This window comes from Balaenoptera ricei, chromosome 6, assembly GCF_028023285.1.
Source record: "Balaenoptera ricei isolate mBalRic1 chromosome 6, mBalRic1.hap2, whole genome shotgun sequence".
NCBI classification, from domain to species: Eukaryota; Metazoa; Chordata; class Mammalia; order Artiodactyla; family Balaenopteridae; genus Balaenoptera; species Balaenoptera ricei.
Genome location: NC_082644.1, coordinates 92,383,631 through 92,410,270, shown reverse-complemented (window position 1 = coordinate 92,410,270; position 26,640 = coordinate 92,383,631). Strand labels below are relative to the sequence as shown.

The 26,640-nt window shown below is 40.5% G+C and overlaps 1 protein-coding gene across 2 annotated transcripts; it reads right to left on the bottom strand.

Annotated features, from left to right (window-relative positions):
- Nucleotides 1–927: 927 nt before the first annotated feature.
- RNF20 (ring finger protein 20) lies at nucleotides 928–25,843 on the bottom strand. Of its 2 annotated transcripts, none has more exons than XM_059925206.1 (20): nucleotides 25,811–25,843; nucleotides 24,495–24,649; nucleotides 18,782–18,949; nucleotides 18,514–18,661; nucleotides 18,179–18,361; nucleotides 14,666–14,784; nucleotides 12,289–12,435; nucleotides 12,037–12,114; nucleotides 11,710–11,829; nucleotides 10,398–10,577; nucleotides 9,304–9,439; nucleotides 8,477–8,598; nucleotides 7,985–8,355; nucleotides 6,625–6,742; nucleotides 5,888–6,037; nucleotides 4,109–4,321; nucleotides 3,436–3,561; nucleotides 3,128–3,268; nucleotides 2,282–2,383; nucleotides 928–2,029 (listed from the first exon to the last, which is right to left on the bottom strand). In XM_059925206.1, the coding sequence occupies exons 2-20, from the start codon at nucleotides 24,621–24,623 to the stop codon at nucleotides 1,853–1,855; spliced, it is 2,928 nt and encodes a 975-aa protein (XP_059781189.1). In that variant the 5' UTR covers nucleotides 24,624–24,649; nucleotides 25,811–25,843; the 3' UTR covers nucleotides 928–1,852. The 2 variants fall into 2 exon arrangements, with proteins under 2 accessions (XP_059781189.1, XP_059781190.1); XM_059925207.1 differs by lacking the exon at nucleotides 25,811–25,843 and adding an exon at nucleotides 25,720–25,805.
- Nucleotides 25,844–26,640: the final 797 nt, after the last annotated feature.

Below are 26,640 nucleotides of genomic sequence, written 5' to 3'. Positions count from 1 at the left end.
ACTTGGGACCAGGGGCTCCCTGCTCTCTCCACCTAGAGGAACTTCCCCTAAATCCAGCTCCCCATGGGACTCCTGGTTTCTTCCACAACATTCCACAGGCTCCAGGGTCCCCTGATGTTGGGCAGCTGCCTTTCCTAGCCAAGTGTCATAAACAATTAATATCCAAACCCAAACCACTAGCTGCCCAAATAGTCTGTTTGCCCTCACAACAAACTTATGCTCATGCTTGCCTTATAAGAAGACAACAGTAAGGGGAAAGTGCCCTATTAATGAATGCAAAGGCACCGTGTATCCTGAAGCAGGGCCAGACCCCCTTATGGCTCTGTGTGTGTGTTGGGTAGGGGAGTGGGGGGATCGAGAGGCCCGTGACCTCTTTGATGACACTGTAAGGGTTTCTCAGTTAGACTCATTTATTAACCCGTTCCACATGACTCTGTAGAACCCATCGCAAGTCCTTCTAATTACAGGTAGTGACCACAGAAGGACATGCAATTTGTCCTTACCCATCTTCTAGGACAGGTAGTGATCAAGAAGGGATCCATTTTACACAACCCCGTACCAGAGATATAGAAAACCTCTGGTTTTCTGGTTACTATAAATCTTATACTTCAAGACCTCTCAAACTAAAGTGCCAGGCAGTCTGATACCCTCTGGAAAACAAATCACAATCTCTTACCCCCATAGCGAACTAAATAGTCAAATAAGCCATCATATTTTAGGCATAATCTCTCCCCAGAGCAGATTCAATAAAAAAACTGGGAGAAAAGTGCTTCAATTAATCAGAGAAATAAATACTTTAAACAGAGCTAGCCCCTTAATCTAAGTTGATTATTTCTGTTCAAGAGAATTCAATGCTAAAACAGCAGGTATAAAATCAACTGATACTGACAAATAGAAAAATTTCAAAGGAAAACATGAAAACAAAAGCAAACTGAATCCTGCTTTAATTGAAGCTTGTGGAGTATAAAGTCCTACAGAAACATTACAGAGAATCTTTTGGAAAACAGGAGTCACGACAACCCCTGTGGAGAGGCAGATTAGAGTAATTCATAGCTCACCAAGGCCTCCCTGTATCGGTCGCAGAGTACCCAGAAGATCTCTTCACCATCTCAGTCCTGTGCTCCATCCTCTCCAATCTTGATTTCATTATAAGATAAAAGGGGCTATAGTATTTGAAATTATTCTAGCCTCGAGAAATGTAAAGGTATCAATGAGTAGAACATTCAAAACTTACATAAGTGTAACAAGGAGGCCAGCTGACATTAACAAATTACTTAGTCAGTGAATAGGAAATGGATTGAATCATCCTGGACATAAATTTCATTAAGGCTTCAAACCATCCAGGAATAAGTAGCATGATGATACCATTTTATAATCCAAGTTTACAAAAAGTTTACTGCCCAAATCAAGTACTGTTTATGCCTGCAAACAGCTTATTTCTAAAAGACCACTGCCCACTGCAAGTAGCCATGTGTCTCTACTCTTCTTTGTTTCTTTCTCTGTGTCAAAAATACCAATTTGACTTCTTCAGGAGGAATGGACAATCCAAGATTATACAGTAAGCCTGAAGATGTTGAAAAGTCTAAAAGCAGGAAATACACAAAGCTGGTAGGGAAGACAAATAAAAGTTGTTTCTAATCCATTCTAAAACCCAAGACTTGCATTACCAGTCCTTTCCTCCAGAAGTCACCTAGGTATTAGAGAGGAGAACCTGGACGTAAAGTCTGTGAAGGAAAGGGAGCTGACGGACAAACTGCCCTGTGGGTGACAGTCAAGGAGAGAAGAGGTGGAGGTTTGGTGGTTAAGGACTAAGTGCCTGTCCAGCCTGCCCCTCTTCTTCCCTTGGCTTGGATCAACCAATGTAGATGCGATGGAAATCATTGGCACCAAAAGCAGCATTACACTTGGGACATTTGCGCTGGCGGGTGTCATAGCGGGTCTTCACACACTCAAAGCAGAAAACGTGAAAACACTTGGTAAGTACAGCATCCTTTTTACGCATGTTGCAACACGGACAGGTCAGGCGTGCCTAGAAAAAAAAGAAATCAGAGTCAGAGCAACCATAAAGGTTTATGACCCAAAGGGCTCTTATATATAAGCAAAAAATCCACTAAGCATTAAGACAGTAATAGCACCACATGCCCACCCATTCACACATAATAAACCATTCTCTGTTACCTTCAAGTAAAGAGGTTCAGTATTTATTATCCCAATCTGTTAGTAGGCCATTGTAGGCCAAAACAAAAAAACACACACAAATCACTGAGGCAGTTTTTCTAACCTTGTAATCCTTAATCTCCTCCATCAGAATCTCATCACATTTGGGTACATTGTCTGGTTTCTTTGTGGTCTCCAGCTTCCTTCGAAGTCTAGAGATGTCCTCCTGTGGTGGGATAGCATACCCATTACACACTCCCCCAGATCTGTCATTTTTGAGAAAAATTAATTGCTCCAACCTGAACTTTCTTTTGCAGAAAGAAAGGACTTTCTGTCCTTTCATGCCTAACTATATTTTAGGAATGCAGAGAATTGCAAATGACCAGCTATTTTCTTTTGTTTCGGAACAGGCAACCATAATCATATCACCAAACTTCAGTTGCATCTAACTACTGTCAGTTCAGTTCTGCAAAACTCCAGTCTAAGTTTAGAGCAATTAAATTTAAGAAAAAGAAAAAAGATGAAAACTTGATAGGCCATCTTATTTTAAGGCAATTAGATTTTAAGCTGAAGATAGATTGGATCAAAATTTACAGATTTATAGATAAGTATAGAAAGGCATCAGGAGAAACAGTTGGCATGCAAAAAATAGAAAAATTGTAGAAGAATTTAAAGAAGAACTTTAAAATTCTCTAGTGTTTTTTTTGCTGCTATTTCTTTACGATTTCACTAACTCATTCATTTAAATAAATAAGTATTTATTTCATGCCCATTAGGTGGCAGCCACCATGACAGGCTTTGGGGATAGTTTTCAGTGAAGAAAACAGACTCTATCTCTTCACTCAAGGAACTTACAGTTAAATAGGAAATGACATATTGATATGATAGACCAATGACTCTTTTATAACATAGGTCATTTTAGAGCTCAGAAAATACCTAAAAGGCAAAAAGTGAAGAAAAAACAACTGACCTGGGCCCGTTTGAAATTGAACATATCCTTTTCTTTGGTGACACTGTTCTCCACAATCTCATCCTGAAAATCATGTAGCTTCTTCTGAGCCAACTCCAACTGTGCTTTGAGGTCATCTGCAAGCTGGGCTGCCTCCATTGCCTATGAGGGATGTATGAACAACATTATCTTATCACCACTTATTTCCAGTGAGACAAAATGTTACCAAGCCCAAGGAATAAAGTGAACCTGTAATTTCATCAGTGTTAAACTTATTTGTTCCTCTGAAGACTAACTGTCACTTTAGACCACAGAGTAATCGATCATACCTTGCGTTTATTCATCTCTAAGGCTTGGGTCCTAAGACCCAGCTCCTTCTCCCCTGTGCCAATGTTGCTTTGTAACAGATGCTCCTTCTCTTCCAGTTTCCTCACTACCTGTAACTGGGCATCAACCTTAGAAAAAGAAAATCACATTTTAACACAAACAGGAAGGAAAAAAACAAAAAACTGACTGGGCTCTGTTAATCCACAGGCCCACAAAAGAGAATCTGTTAGAAAACTCGAACTATTACTGATTTTATCCATGAACCCTTCAAATTACATGCAAGACTATGGTAATTCTCTCATCCCAACGTTCAGATGTAATCAGGTAACCACTCTTACAGCTTCTCATGCAGCCTTCCAGAAATTTTTAAGATACACAGCACGTGCACAAAAGACATACACATTTTTAACACAAAAGGGATAAATAGATGAATCCCTTAATGATATATTTAAACATTTTTCCTTATTAGCAGATCCACTTTTGTTTTAACAGCTGCCCTGTACTCCTCTGTAGGGATGTATAATTTATTTACCAGTACCCTAATCATGTACATTAGTTTTGGGGAGTTTTTTCCTATTACAAAAAATGCCACAATAATCATTGTTTTACTTGTATCTTCGTGTAGAAGCATCCTACTTCAACAGGATTCTGGAAAGCTTTTTTCATTCTAGTTACCTGAGTCTTCAGAGTCAAAACCTGGTCTGCCAGCTCCTCCTTCTCTTCTTTCAGCAGCTTATGGATCTGATTGGACTTGATACGTTCTGACATGAGCTTGAAATTTGCATCATCCTTCTCCCTCAACTGCTGCATCAAACGGATATTTTGCTCCTGCATGTCTTCAAAGGCCTGGCCTGTGACGTCCATCTCAGAGAGGAGAGCTTCTTCCTCCTAAAATAAGAAAGAAGAACCTTCATTTTAATAGAATCTTCTAACTCCAAAGAAGTGCACACAGGAAACTAAACTTTCCGACTGTTGTTATGGAAATAACCTAGTGACAGAGAAGACAGTTTTAAGAAGCTTAGTTTTGTCACTAGGTTAGCCCTAGGAATCTGAAGCCATTGGCATTGATTGTTGGTCTGATGCTCATTAATTGATCCATATTTGAGGTCAGCTGAAGCAGACTAAAATTATACACACCATAATCTAGCAAAATCTGATCAAGTAGGAGTTGGTTAAGAAAATTTCTGTCATAAAACCTCACATTTTCTCATACTTTTCCACAATTATAATACTGACTTGAATCTACAGACTTTTCGACTCTGAAAGCATCTGTTTCATAACAACCTGATAGGTGAAAAACTGAATGTAAAAATAGTTTTAATTTACATTTGTCTTATTATAAATTACACTGAGCATCTTTTCATACGTTTAAGAGCCATTTGTTTTTCTATGAATTATTCATATCTTTTGTCTATTCTTCTATTGGGCTTTTGAGTTTTCTTCCCTATCATTTTTTGGGCATTTTTTAATATGTATTAGAAAGATAAGCCCTTTCATGATAAGAGTTAGAAATATTTTTTCCAGGTTTCTCATTTACCCTTTGGCTTTGCTGTCATGTAGAAGTTTTGTGTGGTTTTTTTCATAAGTCAAAATTATCAATCTTATCTTTCATATTTTTTAGACTTTTATTAATAGTTAGAAAGATTTTCTCCACTTCAAATTTAAAAAGAAATTTATCTGTTTTCTTCTGGTTCTTTTATGGATTTCTTTAACATTATATATATGTTCCATTTGGAAATTATCTTAGTGTAGAGTGTTCAAATATATCTTCAACTTTTTTCCAAAATTATTTTGTTTTTGCCCACCACATTTAATCGTCTTCCTTTTTCTTGCTGATTTAAAACTATATCTTTTGCACATATTAAATACCCATGTGTACTTTGGTCTATTTATGTACCTATATGGTTTTTCCAACCATTTTTGGTATCTTTATTATCGAATGTTAATAAAATTCATTGGGACTTAAAAATAAAGAAATATATGTTCCTTATGAGAAGGGGACAAGTCTCTATAGTTCTATGATCCAGAAACCACTACAGTTAACATATTGGTTATTTATTTGTAACCTACTTGGGGAACATGTTTTTCTTGGTTTCATGTATTTATAATCATAATGTGTATAAAATTTTATATCTTTTTATAAAATTTTATATTCATTACATCCCCTGATTGCAGATCAGCAGAGAAACGATACATCCTTCAAGAAACAGTTTTTGAATAACTGGCTATCCATCTGAAAATAGAAGTAAATTTCCTTCCTCACAAATACACAAAACAAAGTAACTGAAGGATGAGAGACTTCAATGTAAAAACAAACATATAGGAGAAAAAAATATTAACCAAAAAAAAAAAAAAAAAAAAGACTGGAATGACAGGGCAAATTTCACTGTCAATAACTTACTTATCAAGTAAAATTTACTTAAAAAGCTCATCAAATAAAGAAAGTATGCCCACCTGCTTGGCCATGGCCAGCTTCTTCTGCAGGTATTCTATCTGCTCCTCTACTGCCCGGATCTTCCTCAGGGCATCTTCATCAGCCATTTTCTTGTTCTCTTTTTTCTCCTTATCCTCCAGATCTTTGAGTCTTTGCCTTAAATCTTCCAACTATAGGAGGAAAGAAATCACACAAAAAGAAAAACAAAAAAGCTATAATACAATTTCAAAAATCAATTAATATTGTGCACAGATGGAGGGCCCATAACAACAAAAGAACCTTTATAGGATTATGGAAGGAGACAAATGATACACTAGTGCCACATCACAACCCTGCTTTAACATCACTCCATTCCAACATCACACGCTTCTGCAAGCAGCATTTTTGAGGAGTGCAAATGTACTTTTCTTTAGAATAGTTCTCACCCTTTTTTTTCCTAACCTCCCAATTTTAAAAGAATAAGGCATTCTTCCCAAAAGTAACCAGAAGAAAAAAATCAGTATGACAATGATTTATATGGCACAAAGGGGAACAAAAAGTTTGAAAAGGTTACTCCTATTCCCCGTAATTCTGATATACCTTACCACCTAGTGGAAAATCTGGAAGTCTCTATATTAGATGGTCTTTGAAAGGCAAGAAAATGTTGCTAAGTCTTAAATGCCAACTTTAAAGAAACTACAGCCTTCAGAAGTGTGAAGGAAAATCCCACAAATGGAAGATTTTGACCAGAATGACAGGTAATGGCAGATTAGATTACCTCTCCCTTAGACTTCTTCTCAGCTGCCATCAGCTGAACCTTGTCTCTCTGTTCCTTTGGGGCAGAGCGGTACATATCTAGCAATAGTTTCATCTCCTTTTGGCTCTCCTGTGCCTTCCTATGATGAGGGTGGTAGAGGGGAATGGTGTAATGAGAAAACAAAGGGCATCAGAGCAAGGGAATTTTGAATTATGCAAAATATTTTACAACAGTTCTATTTTACACTTTATATACCACATCTAAAAGACAAAACTTTTGCACAGACTATCAAGAGATTTCTGGATACACTCAGAAAGTATAGAAAAGTAAGTTGTATAAAAAGACTCATTTCTCCCGTCAGACCAAGTTCTCCAACATAGTTATAAAATAAACACTTATGGCACTTGTTAAATAGGCAAAGTTCTGGGGCACCACTCTTAGAAACTGAGACTCTGTAGGTCTGGGATGGAGTCCAGGAATGTATTTTAAGTAAGTCACCCAAATGATTCTGATACCACACTTGGAGGAGAAAAAAACTGCCTTAAAGAGAGCAAGAGGAAGAGAGAAAAAAAGGGAGAAAATTCAAAGTTTAAAATATACTGCTAATCCTAGATTTGACAATTGAGTGATTAACCATCAGCTAAAGGCTAAAACTTTATCTTACTAAATTTTCGAACCTCTTAACTATCCTTTTATATACCAAAGAAGTTCAAATGTTTTGGGCACAGTAGTCCCTTAAATCCAAACATCAATAAAGGCTCAACCATGACCAATGGGGAGCAAGAAGGAACCAGTTCTATCAGAAGAGGTACGGCTGAGCAGGATGAGAAGCGGCGATATGTGAGATTATGGCAGTGTTTCTCAACTTAAAGGTCTGTCCTACCGTTTCAATGCCTGTAGGAGTAAACCTCTTAGAAATCTCTTAAAATGATCTGATATATACACAGACTACTTAACTGTCAGGCAAAGAGATCAATATTGTTCAAGTTATAGCGATACATATTCTACCTACTATAATTTAAATTATAATTAATGCCAACAATTTGCCCAAATCTAGTAAACAGCAGTATTTATTTCCAATAATTCTCATGAGTGTTACCTCAATCATGACATCCTTTTCCTTAATTTGGATTCATGAAGAATAAGGCTACAACAATGGGGTTTACTGAGACCTGATCACTGAACCAGACTATACAATAGCCACACAGGCCACTGAAGTTGTACACTTGATCAAGAATTGAGACCACATTAATTGTACATTTAGTTACACCTGATACATTACAATTATTGAATAAGCCATGCCATCATTCAAACATTTCATGCACGACGTCCTAACCTTAGCTTTTGAGTCAGAAACAGTTACTCTAAACATTGCTCTTACTTGAGTTCAATCTTCAACTGTTTGATAATTTCTGCTTCCTTTTTCCTTCCATCATCATGTTTCCCTTTCTCTTTATCCTTAGCAGAATCTCTCTCTTTTTCTGACTCTTTTAGTTTCTGTTTCTCTCGTTCTCTCTCCTTTTCCTTCTCCCGCTCTCTTTCTCGCTCCCTCTCTTTCTCCCTCCTTTCTCGTTCTCGCTCTTCCTCATCGCGTTTGGACTTAATTTCGTTGACTTCCTCCTGAGATGCCTTCGATGCGGTGGACTGGGCAGACAAGTCCTCAGGATCTTGTTTTAGCTCTGCAGGCTCGTCCTTAGGGTCCTCAGTACTGGACTGAGACTGCAGGAGGGCACTCCCACTGCGCAGCCGTGTCTGGGAGGGCAGAGAAAGGAAAGCATCACCCACACTTATGGTGACCACACCACTCTCCTCACCCCAAGACAGCTTTGCAAACTTAACAGAAAATAATACTTATTCTTCTCCTCCTGGTTACCTTGTTCAGGTCAGACTGGGCTTCTCTCAGTTTCCGCTTATACCTTAGGACCTCCCCTTTCAGCTGGTGATTGTGATTCTGGAGGCTACTGATGAGGTGGCGCATCTCCCGATTTATGGGGCCTTAAATACAGCAATAGCAATGTCAGGAGGAACTGTGACGAGGGCAAAGGCACAAGGAAAGAAGGTGTAGAACACGTGAGGGACCTCTGAGAAACAGGGAGAACTGACAAAAGGAAGATTCCTTCTCAGAAGATGAAAACAAAACTGGCCAATCTGAGTTAAAAAACAAGCACCCAGGGCTTCCCTGGTGGCGCAGTGGTTAAGAATCCGCCTGGCAATGCGGGGTACATGGGTTCGAGCCCTGGTCCGGGAAGATCCCACATGCTGCGGAGCAACTAAGCCTGTGCGCCACAACTACTGAGCCTGCACTCTAGAGCCCGCGAGCCACAACTACTGAGCCTGCGAGCCACAACTACTGAAGCCCACGCGCCTAGAGCCCGTGCTCCGCAACAAGAGAAGCCACCGCAATGAGAAGCCCGTGCACCGCAACAAAGAGTAGCCCCTGCTCAACGCAACTAGGGAAAGCCCGCGCGCAGCAACGAAGACTCAATGCAGCCAAAAATAAATAAATAAATAAATTTTAAAAACAAAACAAACAAAAAAAACCCCAAGCACCCAGGCTGTAAACCAAAATGAATGACAGGATTCGAATTAAGGTTCTTTAGGATTTCTGAGCTCCATAACAAACCCTGGTGACCACGCTGTGTCTTTCCAGGAAGGCACGTGCAGCAGACGAACTACAGGGTGGAGCCAGAGTAACTGTACCTGCTTGTTCGTTGGCCGCAAGGGTCTGCTCAAATTCTATCCTCAGCATTTCATACTCCTTGCGGACCTGGGCCAGTGTATCTTCTAGCTGGATCACTTCGGTCCTCAGCTTCTTATGAAGACTAACCTCATCTCGCTACACACAGAAAAAGGAACCAATCAAAACTTCTTATCAAAATGTGGACATGTCATCATATTCTATTACTGTTTCCTAAATTTGATCTATAAGGATCAACATTCTTATCTATGTATATAGATCCTTGATCTATAAGGATCTAAGAAGAAAAAGAGAAAATATCAAGAAAAGAGGGATTACTCTGAAAAGTTCCAATTCAATCAATACTTAACAAGCACCAGACAGCTACAAAACACTGATCTGAGAACTAGCAGGAGACTCAAGAAATATAGGAAATGGCTCCTAACTCTGAGAATATTACAATTTGGTTGGAGAACTAAAGAATAAAACAGTATATAAACAGTAAAGTAAGATATACTCAACTCTTTGGCAGACATACAGTAAAAGACCAACTACTACAAACATAACCTTAAAGGCAATGAAAAATACAGAAGTGAACACATGAATGAAAGTTTCTGCCTTAAAAAAATTATTTACATATGCCATTATATGATATAATGGCTTGTAAGCAGTGATATAGCTTCTATACACTATGCTCCCCAATGCACATAAGACTCCAGCCATACTAAACTATTTTTTTTACATCTGCTGTTCTCACTGCTGGGAATGCCCTTCTATTTTTTTCTACCAGTAAACTTGTTTTTATCCTTAAGAGTCATACGGCACTTTGGTAAGTGGAATCAGGACGGCTCCACAGTCAAATCATATGTTCTGTCTCCTTTATCACTGCACCTTTTGGATATGCTCTATTGCAACACACTGCATTCTACTGGATACTGTTCTCCCCACTAGACTGTAAGATCTCTGATGGCAGGATGCCCACCATCTAGCAGAGTAAAGACCTACAGCCACTCTATAAATGTTTGCTGAATGAATAAAAGATTGAGCATAAGAGAGTAAAATTATAAAATTTATGAGGGAGAAAGCTTATATACAGAAGACAAAGCTAGGCTGTTACCTCAATGAGCTCAACTTGGCGTTGGTGGGTCCCCCTGGTGCCATGAAGCAGGGTCCGAGCCTCATCCAAGTGGGCTTTCAATTGCAGGCTCTCGTTGTACAGGACAGAGAACTGTGACTGCATGCAGCGATATTCTGGAGTCTCCTTGACCACTTCCTCCACAGCACTCCGCAATTCCACCTTAGGAGGGCCCAAAGCAAAGGAAAGTCAGAGGCAGAATCTAGGATGCTACTAGCCTGGAAATAAAATCTTAAACTCTCTGACGTCTTGTGCAACTGAGACAAACTTTAATGAAATCTATCTACCTAGTCCTCTAGTTACATAAAATCTATCCTAACTTAAATTAGACCCTCCAAGAGGTGGTATCTGGTACCTGTATTCTTCCACCCAAGGACTGTTTTAATTGATACATGTTTTACATTATGTGTCAACCGAGATCCAAGGACACTAGAAGAGCCCTATGAAATCTGTCAGATCTAGGGACAGAGAAGAGCACTATGAAATTTGTCAGGATACTTATTTTAAGAACATAGTTGAGGACCCTAGCCACTAACTTGTTCTCTTTATTGACAGTCACGGAGAAAAATATTTTTGTTATTGTATCAAAAATACTTATGCTTCTCCTAAGTAACTGTTTACTTTAATTACCCAAACACTTCAACTGATTCAACTCAGGTTGTTTTTGTTCTTTTTTTTTTTTGTCTTTTCAGTTCAAACATCTTTATTCATATATTTACCTAGAAACAAATCAAATTATAAAAGATGGGTGGTTGTGACTGAAAGAGGGGTGGGAAGACTTTCGGAATCTACTTTCTTCCCCCCAAGAACCAGGGAGAGAAAATTCTAATGGTCAGGTTTGAAAACCAACAGGATCACTGACCATGTTTCTTTCTCTGTTTTGGCAGTTAGAAACTGCAGAGGCAAATTCTGTGGCCCACATTTGGCAATTACTGACCTGGGAGTGGCCTACGCACGGTCGCTACATGCTTCTTGCGTATATCCTGTATACAAGCCCCATTCTGAAAACCCACTTTGGATCCTCACCCTAGTTCACCCTACTCCTCATTTTTTCTCAACAATTCTTAAGTTAGTGCACTTTGATTCAGCCAATGCATTTTTGTAGGTTGCTTTCAATCCTTCTCAGAAAAGGCAGGGTACCAATATTAAGTATATATATATAACTAAATAAATGGATATAGGAACAAAACTTACATTTTTCTTTTCCGTAATAAATTATGACGGTTCACAACACATATGTGAGTTGATCAGCAAAAAGTTTCATTTTACTGCCCCTCAGAGCTGTGTCTCCTACCTTCAGCTTTTCATTTTGTGTAGTGACCTCCTCAAAGTCTTGCCGAAGTTTCTCCAGCTCACAGTGACGGTTCTGAGCCAACTCTTTGTTCTCCTCGAGCTCCGCGTTCATTTCCTCAAACTGGAGAAAAGGAGGAAATAGCAAAGTGAGAATAGAGAAAAGGAATTTCTAAATCATTCCCATTCCTAAGCTTCCAGCTCCAATGATCCACTCTTCTAGCAAAACCCCATGCTGTCACTTGTGAACTTGTGAACACAATCCTAAGCACCGAACACAATACCTGACACCAGGTCAAAAAAACACACCCTCAGGGAGTCGCAATTTTACCTTCCGGGCATTGATAGTGATTGTGCCGCCATAGAGACTGCTCCCTGCACCGTATACTTTATAACCTTTTGAATTCACCTATGGAGAAGACAAAGATCCTTTAGTGAGAGACCCTAAAATTTTAGGCTGATAACCAAAGTACTTTCAAAGAAGTCCATTTTTTCTCCAAGTACTACTACCTAAGTCCATCCTTTCTGAGTAGACTCCTTAAAATGATTCTAGACTTCAAACTATGCATAAAACAGCACTTGCCCGTTCTAGGACTTCTACCAAGTGTCGATTGAGTCGCTGTTCCCTCTTTCGAATTTTGTCAATATCCCACTGCAGGTCATCAATCATGGACTCCAGGACAGATACTCGTGACTCAGCTGTCTCCACTTTACTCTGCAACTTGGCGAACTACATCCCAAACACAGGTGTTCAGAAAAATACAGCAAAAAAAGATCAAGTTAGAAAAGGAATGCCTTATATCCCAAATCCCACAAAATTAACCCTTGCTTATGTGTCATTAAAGAAAAGATTTAAGTAAAAGCTACTTCACCCTCTTCCCAACACATGAGTATAAAACTGAAATCACAGGTTTAACAGTTCTGGGTAAGTCACAATCATGAAAACTGTACAAGTCTACAAGAACTCTCACAAAGAAAAGACTACTTAAGATTCAATAATTTTTCTGCCTCTGAGAAGCACCATTTCCCTATATAGACCACAAACCCATCAGAAAATATGTTTTTTAAGAGACAAAAGATAACATCCTTGATTTTACCAGACAAATATTTTAGGAGATAAAAATTCAAATATTTATTTAGAAAAAACAGCTATCTTTACCCTCTACTTTCCCTTCCCATATTTCAACAAATGATAATCCAAAAAGAATGGAAGGAAAACTTCCATTCTCTTTTTCAAGCTGAGCCCAGGGCAATCTAGAATCAGATGCTGTAAAGATACAAAAATCTATGTTGTTCTCTGCTTATTTAGGAGATATACACAGCTAATGTTATTTAATACTTTAATTATAAAACTGTTACATGTTCACATTAATCTCCATGTATCTTTTGTGTTGGTTTTAAAATATGGCCCCAAAATTCTTTGACAGTCCTCCCCACAAAAGGCGAGGTCATTGTCCCCTCCTCTTAAGTCTGGGTCAACTTTGGTGACCCAGTGGAAATGATGCTACATAACTTCAAGGCTATGTCTGAAAGGCCACGCAGGTTCTGCCTGATATTCTTGAAACACTCATTCTCTGGAAGAAGTCAGCTGCCATGTAAGAAGTCCAACTACCCTGAAACTTCCGTGCTGGAGAGGCGACACTCCAGTGGACAACTAAGATGAGCTCTCAGCTGACAGGCAGCATCAACAGCCACCCATGAGTCAGGAGTTCCCTAGTGGCCCAGTGGTTAGGATTCAGTGCTTTCACTGCCGTGGCCCGGGTTCAATCCCTGGTCAAGGAACTGAGATCCCACAAGCCACGTGGCATGGCCAAAAAAACCCAAAAAACAAGAGAAAACAAAACAAAAAAACAACCAGCCATGAGAGCCATCTTGGATATCAGCTCAGCTGAGCAGAGCAATATGTCTCTCCAGCTTAGTAATGCTAAATGAGATTTGGGAAAGGGCTGGTAAAGGAAGACCTTTTCATCTTGGCAGCACCTAGCTTATGCCTTAAAACATGACAGAAAGTTATACTGATTTTTTTTACTACACTCCTATTTCTTTATAAGCACGACTATACTCTAAGCCCTTTGAAGGTTGATGAGAAGTATTAATAAACTTCCCAAATGATTCCTATGCAATCAGCCCAGCATGCACCTTGGCACTGCAGTTTAGGAAAGAGGGCATAATGAAGAACATAGGCTTTGAAGTTAAACAGACCTACATTCAAATCACAGTTCAATCACTTTCTGGCTGCGTGCCCTCAGACCAGTCACCAATTTCTTTGAATTTGTTTCCTTAGCAGTAAGATGAGTTATTTGACCATGAGAGATAATATTCGTAAAGTACTTAAGTGCTAGGCACTAAGTAAACGGTTAACTATTAACTTACCAATATGCATAAGAGTTGGGTGGCCAAACTAAGGTAGGTCAAATTTCAGCAGAAGGCTTATCACCACTTTGTCTCAATCATTTTATACAATAAACAAATACCCAAATCTTGACATAGTTTGGTCATGGCACTATTTGTGTCTAAGTTTGGATTGAAAACCCACATTCCTCAAGTTCGTAGGTCATCATAAATGCAGTATTTCCTACTGTTCCATTCTCAGATAAATTTCTACCAACCTATTCCTCAGTAACATTGTACATGGTCTTTTATATTTGGAGTAATTTAATATTTGGGGGTTTGGTGTGTTGTTTTGCAAACCTCCATGATGGTAATTCTTCCTAAAAACTAAGATTCTAAAATGTCCACTTAAACAGAGGCAGAGTCAAGGAGAAACATTCAATTATTTCCTTCCGTTAACCTTTCCTCGGATTTTGATTTCTCAGAGCTGGTTGCTTTAACCTGCCCTGCATGCTCTTCAGTATAAAAACAGGCTTTCTAGAGTAAGATGATGTTTGAAGCACTTAGTATTCTGAGTCAATGTCTGCCACAGGCCACTGGAAACTGCCATCTCCTTTCTGGTCAAGTACCTCCTGAGACATGGTGCAATGCTTCTCCTGAAGGAGGTCTGTCAATTCTTGTAGCCTCATGTCCTCTTGTGCAAGGAAGGAATTCAGCTCCTGCACTGCTTCCTCCACTATCAGATTATCTGAGGGAGAAGAACTGTACTTTAGTTTAGCATCTATAGTGTCAGATTTTACAACTGTGTATCCCACCAAAGCATTAACGTGCTATCTCACTTTATTTTCCTGAAAACTTCAAGAAGTAGGCTGGTTTTTATTATCTTCACGTGACAGATTAAGAACCCAGGCTTGCTTAGAGGACTTAGTCCTTAGTTAAAGCTCTTGCTTAAGGAAGTAAGTCAACCTTGTGTTTCTGTAGAGGTAGACACAGAGGCAAGGTCACCTAACGCCCATCCCTTTCTATAAAATTAAAATGCCTTGAGAAAAGAAAAGGAGAGGTACTATAACTTTATTCAGATAAGGCACAATCACCCCAAAAAACTGCATTTTAGCATTGTAGACAAGACAGAAGTATCTCTAATCAATGTCAGACTTAATAGCAATAAAATTCTATTTTCTAAGGCTGTCACAAATTCCTATTATTCACTAACACCAACATGAAGCATCTCTCTGTTGGGAGAGAAGGGAAGGGCAGGGCAGGGAGCAGTAATTTCCTTGTTCAAATGAGCACCTATAAAATCATGAAGAATAAAGACAAGAGCATAGAATTACTTATCATATTCTGATATACTATGCCAGAGGCACTCCTGAGGCTCAAAAACCAAAGTGTGAAAAAAAAAAAAAAATGGTCATGAAGAACCTAGGGGCAAGATGGGAATAAAGACACAGACCTACTAGAGAATGGACTTGAGGACACGGGGAGGGGGAAGGGTAAGCTGGGATGAAGTGAGAGAGTGGCATGGACATATATGCACTACCAAATATAAAATAGATAGCTAGTGGGAAGCAGCTGCATAGTACAGGGAGATCAGCTCGGTGCTTTGTGACCACCTAGAGGGGTGGGACAGGGAGGGTGGGAGGGAGGGAGATGCAAAAGGGAGGAGATATGGGGACATATGTATATGTATAACTGATTCACTTTGTTATAAAGCAGAAACTAACACACCATTGTAAAGCAGTTATACTCCAATAAAGATGTTAAAAAACAACAACAACAAAAACAAACAAAAAAACCCAAAGTGTGCAGTATTATTTACAAAGAAGGTAGTAAATCTACAGAACTTACCATACCAAATTAGTATGTTTAAAATCAGAGTCACAAATACTATAGCTGAAATCCAAATGTTAGTAAATGAAACCACATACTCTCGGGTTATGTACTGCCCCTAGAGACAGTTATCAGGAAGTAAAATTGACACTGCTCTTAGAAACATAATACAGGTTGGTCATGCGGTGGCTTTCATGGTTTTCAACCAAGATTACCCATCAGAATCACTTGTGGAACCTCTAAAATTAGATACTTACCTAGGACCCATCCTATACCTACTAAATAAGAATAAACATGGGCAGGGCCAAAAAAGAGTATGCTCCGAAAACTCTCAAAGTGATTCTGATTCATAACCCAAGCTAAGAACTAGGGGCTGAATTTTAATCCTCTTAATAACTTAAAATATTGAGAATAAGGCCCAGAATACAATAAGAGCTCAATAAATATTCAGTGAATTAATAAACAAGCTGATAAATATAATTCTTTTGAATCAAGGACCAAATAAACATGAGGAAAAAAATGAACCGCCAAAAGTTACAGTTGATGCTACAATTCATACTTTATACGCCTTTATCTCTTAGAACATTCAGCTTATCAATGGCAATTGCCTTTTATGTTATAAATAATAGCTTAGCAGTTTGTAACTTGTAATGAATGTTTTTATTTTTTAACTTAAATCCTACCTTAAAATGCATGCCATCAAAAGAACAATTTTAAAGTACTGTTTAATGCGCTACTCATTTTAGTTCCTTTTTAAATACAGCAATTCCTTTACTTGATATTCATTTATAAAATCAAGTTTAATAACGACATAGCCTCTGCATATAGCATATTATCTGGTATACCATGCATATTGTATAAACCATAATGCATATGGTATAAACCATAATGCATATGGTATATCCGTGTGGCATATTACTAATGTTTAATAATACCTTCTAACTATTCAAGTGGAGCCAAGGGAGAAAGAAGTAACATACAGCTCGGTTTACATTAGGTGACGGGGAAGATTTATAGTCATTCATTCACCATTATGTAAGCACCCACTAGACACCAGAAACAGTGCTAGAAAATGGAGAAACAAAGAAGAGTGAGGCAAGGCACTGCACCAAGAGACATAGCTTAGCTGGGAACACACAAGTAGATGTAATATATGAACACAAAAGTCTGGGAGGACACGAATAATATTGTTTACAATGGCTGTCTTTGGAAAGTAAGATGGAAGGACTTTTGTAGTGTACTTCATGTGATTTCTGATTTGTATATCTTAAAACAAGTATCTGTTATCCAAATAATAAAATACAGAAATACACAAACACCTTATTGGAAAAGCAAAGGAAACCTTTGCCCACAAAATATTCACAAGTCTTTAATATGCCTCTTCTTTTAATTCTATTGATAATTTAGCCCAAGTATCTTAAAAAACAAAATTACAGAGTAAGAAAATTCTTATTTTCCCAGCCAATGGTTCAACCTCCATTGCATTCGACATATTTCTTTCAGAAATGAACGGTTAAACATCTTAATGACAATCAAAGAAATTAAGACATTACAACTAGACCAGGATTATTATTTAAAGCATGAAATCAGGACACTTAAGAAGATGCAACCTGGACTTCCCTGGTGGCGCAGTGGTTAAGAATCCGCCTGCCAATGCAGGGGACGCGGGTTCGAGCCCTGGTCCGGGAAGATCCCACATGCCGTGGAGCAGCTAAGCCCGCACACCACAACAACTGAGCCTGCGCTCTAGAGCCCACACGTCACAACTACTGAGCCCGCGTGCCAAAACTACTGAAGCCCGTGCATCCAGAGCCCGTGCTCCACAACAAGAGAAGCCACTGCAATGAGAAGTCCACGTACTGCAATGAAGAGTAGCCCCGGCTCGCCGCAACTAGAGAAAGCCCACGCGCAGCAATGAAGACCCAACACAGCCAAAAATAAATAAATTCAAAAAAAAGAAGATGCAACCTAACTACACAAATACTTAACTACACTGAACAAATATAAGTTTTTGCATTAAATCTAATCAGTAACATAAATTAATACTTTTATTTCAAATAGACACTTTTCCATCCCTATAATATTTTGTTGTTTTATCTTTTTAAACACTGAAATCTAACAATTCTAAAGCCTGAGTCAACTTTTTGAAAATATTAGAGATAACAGAAACACAAAAATCAAGGACATATTAAAACTGACTCCAAGAAATTTAATTAAAAATAAATATGTGAGTCTGAAAACTACAAACTAGCATACAAAGGTGAGTTCCTATTTCTCCCCCTCTGCTTCCAGTCTCCTGGTTTTTGCCTCACCTCCACTGTTCAGCTTCCGTGATAAGAGCTCCACTTTTTCTTGCAGTTTATCATAGACGGTCACAATCTGGGACACAGCTCGACGGGAGGACTCCACGCGCTCCTGCAGCTGAGATTCCATCTCTTCACTGGAACTGCTGGCCAAAGTAGCAAGGAAAGAGAAAGCTGGCTCTTGCCCTTCCCCTGAGGACACAGGGGGAAAAAAGAAGCCCCTAAAATTATAAAACTGGAAATATCAAAATCTATTTTTTCTCCTCAAATGGAGAGCCTCAAAGCGAAGCTCTACTTCAAACACCCAGAAAGCCTGAAGTGGCAAATCCGCCACCAACACTCACCTCTCTCTCGGTCATCTTTCCGTTCCTGATTGCTATCAGAGTCTGGTTCCGGCTCAGGCACAACGAGGGCTTTTCTTTCTGTGAGTAGGTCTCCCAAACCCTGCTCCAGATCATAACGTTTAAGGATGATACGGATGTTTTCATCAAACTGGAGGAGGGAAGGTACAGTTATGAAAATACAAAAGGAAACAACTTTGGAAATAAAGAGACTGCTAAGGAGAACTACAATGCTCAGATAAAAACCTGAGTACATTAACAAGCTAGCTACCTGACTCCAGTACCGGTTGACGATCAATAGTGAGGCATCATCGGTGGCCTGTCTTCGTTCCAGTTTTTCGATGTGCTCACGGAGTTCATCTTCAATGGCTTGCCGTTGATCCAGCATTTCTGCCAGTTTGCGATTTTTGGCTTGCAGTGTTCGAATGTCTAACTCCTCCTGCCCCAGGAAACCAGTCTTATTAGTCTCCATAAAGAAATTAGACAAATCAGTGGTTAAACTCAACAGGGGTTAAAATGTGCATTACTTAGTTCCTATGAATAAAGCTATTTATAAAAAAAATCTTACAGCAAATAATGAGATAAGAAGTAGGAGCAGAAGAAATACATAAAGGTAAAGAAAGGTCTGTGATGATGGGAGGAAAGAATGACACACACAAATACACTAGAACCTTGACTTCACCCAGCTCACTGTTCTAGTCACGTGGACATCCACAAAATACTGCTACTGTGAGGCTCCACCACCCAGCTAGACCACCCTCTACCCCAATCAATCAGCTATCTCCTAACCACTGCCCGTCATTTATTCAAGACTTTGACAACCAGGTCCTTCTGTATCCCAGTCCCCGTCAACACATCTGGTGACTTCACTATACATGGGGACATGTACATGTGTGGACAAACCATCAAATCCTCTAGCATCTACACTGTCAGCATTTTGAATCCCTTAACTCCAATGATCACTTCCTTCACTGTGCTTCAGCCAGACATTTCAAAAGCCACATCCTAGACTTTTGTCATTATCTAGAACTGTGTCACATCTGAAATCTTAAATTCCGACTTTCCATTCTCTGAATAAAACCATCTTTCCAGATAGCTCATGCTCTTATCTCAATATACCAGTCTTCATCTGGATCTCCAAAATCTTGAATTTTCTCCTTTCTCCTCTGTCTCCACTATCTTCCATACCTTGACTATACCCTATAATACATTCCTTCAAACTCCTGCCTATCAGGCTCCTCAAGTTCTCTGCCTTTAATCTTTTTATTTTACCTCTGCGAACAAACCCCAATCTGAATTAATCCACGTATTAGACTATTCCATTCCTATACCCAGTATGCTGAGACTTCTAGATAAGGTCATTAAACCAGGGAGACTGGTGCCTTTATAAAATGAATTCTAACCTGAGCAGATCTTATCATTTGTCCGGAAATGTTTCTTTCTGGATCAAGTGATCTAGCTCCTATTCTACACTGAGGCAACGTCAAACTACCAAACCCTGTGTCCTCTCACATCACACTAAGCAGGTGACTTGGCCTCCGTTTTAAAGAGAAAACAGAAACCATCAGATGGAAAGTTCTTCAATTTCCCATCTCCTAAACCCATCCACACAACTTACCAACTTATGCCCATATTCTTAAAACCTCAACCTGTGCTGAGGACCCCTTCTCTTCTGTTTCTGCCAAAACGTCACTCCATCAGTAATTGGGTACCCCTCTCAGTATCTTTAACCTCTCTCTAAGAAAAGCTGGTGGGGGGATGGGGGGTGGGGGGGGAGGGAGGGAGAACCTCAGACAAAGAAACAGCATGTCGAAAGGATTACATTTTTACTTTACTTAGAAATTAATGAATATTTTAAAGTAAGAACCATTTATTAGAGCACCAATTTCTTGTTTCACTTTTACTTTCTCTCTTCCATTTGGTTAAACAGTCTTGATACGCCAAAACAGTCAACAGCTTCCCAACTGTACCAGTTTATGAATACTATTAATAAACTATATCTTTAACCTCTTTTCTGAGCATCACCTCCCCCTTCTTTGCTCCACCTGAAACCTGGATAAGAACACTGTTTCCCTGCAGGCTTCCCCAGTGATGGCTGTTTCTCTCCCACATGCTTTGAAGCCCTGTGCCTGGAGGCAGGTGGGTGTCCTCCTTGTTCTCCACTGCCACTAAGCCATTATCCACTTTGCTCCCTAAAACCTCCTAGCTTTGCAGCTCATGCCATTGGTCTGGACCACCTGCCACCCTGCCTTGCTGCACTCATCTATAAATGCCCAGGTCACTTCCCCACATTTCCTGAAGATTTAGTACCTGGCTTGTCATCACTCTCTCCAATACTACTCATGTTGTACTTCTTACTAATTTCAATTCCCATATAGATGATCGTTCCTGTATCTCAGATCCTGTATCCTGACCTCCTCTCCTCCAATGATCTTGTCCTTTACCTCCCTCAGTCACCAAACTCCCAGTTATTCCTATTCTTGGTCTTAGCTGTACCTGGATGTTCTCTATAAGCTCAATTTCAAACATCCCATTCTCCACAATTACCACCTGTTTTTCCAGCTCACTCTCTCTAGTTTATCAACTCCAACAATTCTTCAACTCCTCCAGGATCTATTATACAATCCACTGGTCCTATACCTTCGTCTTGTACCTATGTCTTTCACTCCTCTCACTTCCTCACTTCCTTATCAAACTTAAATTCCATGACCAGTCACACTGCTTCATAACCTTCTCCTCCCTTGCTCCATATTTGCCTGCTAAAAACCCCAATCCTGGTAACATCCGACTCTCCACCTACATCCATGAAGCTAAATGTGACTAGAAAAAATAAAGCACCATGCTGACTGGCCTCACTTTAAACTCATGCTCACAGACTCAGGTAGGTCCTCAGTGCTGCCCAGCAGCCCTACTCCTTCTCTCGAGTCCATTCTCTCTTCAAGATGACTACTTCCTACCTTCTCCTGTCTCTTCGCACCTCCAAAACTTCCTCCCCCATCCTCACTCTCAGATGAGTCTTGCTTCTGATTTCACTGAAAAAAAAACAGAAGCAATCAGAAGAGCATGTCCACATCCATCTCCCACAACCCTCACTACTGCCCTGCTTACATCTGAACCCACATCCCTTGCCTTCCTTCTTGTCGATAAACCATCCCTCTCCTAGTCAAGGTCCATTCTCCCACTTGTGCATCATATTACATTCTCTCTTCTAGTCAAGGACATCACACCAGTAACTGTCTTCTTTTTCTGCTACATCATCAACTTTATCCTCTCTAGCAAATCATTTCATCAATAAATAAAAATGGGGCTTCCCTGGTGGCGCAGTGGTTGAGAATCTGCCTGCTAATGCAGGGGACACGGGTTCGAGCCCTGGTCTGGGAAGATCCCACATGCCGCGGAGCAACTAAGCCCGTGAGCCACAGCTACTGAACCTGCACGTCTGGAGCCTGTGCCATGCAACAAGAGAGGCCGCGACAGTGAGAGGCCCGCGCACCGCGATGAAGAGTGGCCCCCGCTTGCCGCAACTAGAGAAAGCCCTCGCACAGAAACAAAGACCCAACACAGTCCAAAAAATTAATTAATTAATTAAAATAAATAAATAAATAAGAATGCTGTAATATCTCCTACTTTAAAAAACAAATTAAGAAAACCTTCCCTCAACCCCACATTTCCCTCTGGCTAAGGCCCCATTTTCTTTGTTCTACTTTACATCAATACTCCTCCAAAGCAACATCTCTGCCCTCTTTGCCCTAATTCCCCTCCTCTCATATTCTCTTAAGTTCACTGCAGTCAGGCTGCCATTGTCGCCACTCCACCAACACAGTTCTTGTCAAGTCTCCAGTGAAATGTCTATGGCTAAATCTAAAGTCTCAGCCCTCCCCTTGCTCAACCCAACAGGAGCACCTGATCAACTCCTTCTTGAAACACTTTCTTCTTTTGACTTCTGGGACCCCACTCTCTCTTATTCTCCTCCTACTTCAATGGCTCCTCTTCAATTAGTCTCTTCTCATCTCCTTGACGTGAAGGGTTGCAGTGCTCCATGGCCCTGTCCTCAGACTTCTTTATCTATGCTCATTCCTTATGGGAGAGCCTATAGTCTCATGGATTTAAATACCAGTTAAAAAATAATGATTATCAAATGTACAGCTTTAGCCCAGATCTCTCCACAGACGGCAGATCACCTCATCCAACTACCTATCCACTCACAGGTCTAATAAATGCCTCAAACTTATATGTCCAGTATCAAACTCATGATTCATCCCCCACAGCTCCCAGAAATCTGCTCCTCTCACACCCCTCCCTAGCTCAGTTAGTGAAAACTCCATACTTCCAAAATCCTGGGGTCATCGTGCCTCCTTCCTCTCACAGACTTCACCCAATCCACGAGCAAATCTTGTCGACACCACCTCCACAGTGGCCCAAGCCACCGTGATCCCTCAAGATTACGGCAACAGCCTCCTACATGTAGCAGACACTTTTGCATCCCATGCCACGATCTGTCAGCCTTCCAGACTCCAGCACACCTCCGGTGGACAGCTCCAGTCACCCTACCAGTGTCCCACTTCAAGCATACCTTGCAGTCTCAAAGTTTTTTGCTCCACAATCTCAGTTTGTTTACTACAGCAACCTCAAAGTGCAAAGGAGGAGTTACTGCCTTCAAGGGCAACCTTCAACCAACTGGGGCAGGGATCAGTGGATACATGCCCCAGCGCCCCAGCTCCCCACCCTTAGAGAGGGAGAGTGGGAGGGAGGAGAGGGAGAAGGAATGAGGGAACAATTTTGCTAACTGAACTCCTGCTTACAACCCTTGCTCCCCTACAGTCTATTCTCCAAATCTAAGTCAGAGCATGTTACTCCCCTGCTTAAAACCTTCCAGTAGCTTCTCACTGCCTTCTAGATAAAGTCCAAAATGGAACGTGTGTTCGGTGCTTCCCTTAGCACATGTGGTTATCCCTGTGAAGAGCACATTTCCCACTCTATTATGACAGTCTGTTCCCTTCTCAGTGCCAACCTACAAACTGAAGTCCAGGGGCTGTCCTTAGGGTAAAGCACAGTGTCTGGCAAATAACAGATTCTCAATAAATATTTATTATTGAATGAATAAATGTCCTTGGGATGCATGACGTGAGACAGTGCCAAGACAAAAATCACCTCCTGGCAACAGGAGGCTGATGAACCCCAGACAACTTCAGAAATGATACTTAACAACAATTTACTCTGAATGTTCCTATTATTCTCTCTGATCCTCAGTTTCAAAGAGTAGATGTGGTTTTGTCGGCTATACAAATGTGAAGCATTTTTACACCATATCACCATGGCTGAGTTCCAAAATACAGACTCCTGCCTGACCTATTATAGTGAGCTTCTGATGTCTAATGGACATATAACATTACTATAAGCTGTTGGTGTATAACAGTCTAATAAAACTGTCAACTCCATAACAGCAAGGACAATATCTATTTTATTCACCATTATGGCCACGATATCTAGCCCAATAAAAACTATTAATAGTACATTACCATGTTAAAGGTAATATTCCTTAACAGGAACTCTTTTATTTCATCCTCAAAAACCCAGCGAGTTAGGCACTATAATTACATTTTACAGACAAGGAAATAAGAAGACACTCTCTCAGTGATTTTGCTACATTGCCTCTTAGTACCTGGCACCTAAGTTTTCAGTGAATGAAAAATCAGTGTATAGCTCCCTCACTGCTAAATGCCTATAATGCTAAATACCTCAATGCTGTATCAGGGACCAGACTCTTCAGAGAATATAAACATACCTTTAAAAATAAAGATCAAATGTCAATATATTTCTTCTTCAGAAATGAGCAATGCATCATTTCATCTACTTCTGGCTGTTTTATTTCCCTCTTCTTTTCAAATCAATTTCCCTTACTCCAGAAGGCCTCCATAAATTATTACTTTCAGATTGCCACTGACAGAAGAAAAACACACTCTCACAGCATTGTTTCCACATACCGTTGAAGAGACACTCCCGAGCTTAATTGTTTCCACCGTGGTCCCTGAATCTTCAACAGCTGTCTTCTTCTCCGGAGGCACAGATGTGCCAGGCTCTCCGGCTGCTCTTTTATTTCCAATTCCTGACATCTTGGCACAAGATGATAGCTCTTTTCCTGGAGAGAAAAAAAAGACAGAAACTTAGTTAAGTTTTGCAAAGAGAACTAAAGAGGGTCCACCTATGATATAAAAACTAGCAGTTTTTCTGGCCAATCCTTTAACCTGGATCCATTAATTCCACACTCAGCAACATGATCCTTAAGTTCCTCTTGGAAAGAGAAAAATTGTGGAGTAAGAGTCACAGCTGAATTTACGGAACTACAAATTTCTAAATAGGATGCTGCTAAGAAATAAGACAATTGGCAAAGGGTGAAGAGACCAAGAAAAATGTCAGGAATCTCATTTCCCGAAATGTCAACATCTGAAAAGTTCAATTTGATTAGAAAAGAAGTTAATTCTATAGTGTTGGGAGAATCAGAGAGCTTAAAGAGACCTGGGAGATGTCTACTAAATTACTAATACTGGACAAGTCATTTATCATCTCTGAGCCTCAAGTTCCTAAACCAGAAATAACAACAATATAAGCTTCCTATGCTCCTTATAAGGAAGAAATAAGTACAGAAAGAACTCAGCATAATGCCTAGCATGAAGTATGCACTCAGAAATGCTAGCTCTCCTTTTTATATTTGCAGTTTCTTCTCTATTTCCAAACGCTCTCCCCACGAATTTGTGCAACCCGGTGGAAGCTAGACCTGGGTGTGAATCCCAGTTCTAACTTTTAGGGAGCCATGCTGCCTTGCAAGAGTGAGTTCTCCATATGCATAATGCAAGCGAACGGATATTGTCTGCCCTACTTGCCTCCCAAGGTTTCGGAGCTCAAAGGAGGCGGAATAGATGCTAAAGCACTTTGCTACTTTAGGAAATAGCCCTGCCATCAACGAGACTGCACACTACTCTGCTTCCAATTCAAGCTCCAGGAGAAGGGTATCGGTGGCAGCAACCTGAGTGGGATCTCGCCTGGAGAGAGAGGAGCAGGACAACGGCCTCAATCCAACTCGAGAGGGGCCAAGGACCCCACCCTCCGGATGGGCCAACTGCAGGCCCCGGAGAGGGAGGCCTGGGAGCTGGAGAGGGTGGAGATCCCGTTGCCTGCAGAGTCCCGTCCCACCCTTGTCAGAGATCTAACCTGAGTTCTTCCAACTTGCGCCGCCCGGGAGCGGAACTCTGGGCAGTTATTCACCAAGGTCCGTGCAACCCACCCACCTCTCACCCCTTACCCGCAAGCGAAGACCAAGCGAGGCTTCCGGGAGGCGGGGCCAGGGAGAGGAAGAAGGGAAAGAAAAGAGGAAGTCGCTTCAACCTGGCGCAGTGGACCACAAGACCCAACCGGGCGGAAGTGACGGGTTTGAGGGCGCTCCGGCACAGAAGTAAGCGTCGTCTCTCTAGCAACGCTTGGGGGCCCGGCGGCAGCTCAGAACTCCGGGCGTCCCGAGGCCTCGCTGACGCCGCAGGGGGTGCCCCTGCTTTTTTCCGCTTGTTGGCCATTGCTACTGCGACCTGCTTTTTCTACTGAGATGAAGTGCCTGTTTATTTAAAGTGCGTATTTTTTTGTTGCCTATTATTGGTTCTACCTAGAGTCAATTGGTTATGCTTAGACTGCCGATTGGCTGATGGCCCCGTCAATCTCCAGGGGAAAGAACTAGTTTTCAGACACCTGGGGAAAATATTACTTCTAGCCCCTTCTTGATGAAATGAAGAGTTCTGGAGAAAACCCAAGAGATTCGGTAGGTTTCGGAGCTTGTAGACTTTTCTTACAGGGAAATGTATAAGAGCTCTGTCTGCACATTAGAGTCACTCGGGGAGTTCTGTTCCCTCTAGGGTAGGGCCTGAGCATCCACACTTTCTTAAAAAGCATTTCCCCAACCCTCCCGCACCCGCACGAGATTCTAATGTGCAAACGGGATTGACAGTTGCTTTTGTGCTTCTTTTGAAGCAGAAATTGACCAGGGAAAAGATAAACGTAAATCAATAAGTAGCTTCTGATCTCAACTCTAGCCTATTTTAAGCTAATTAAGCATTGTTTTTTTAGTTAATAACAAACTGCTAT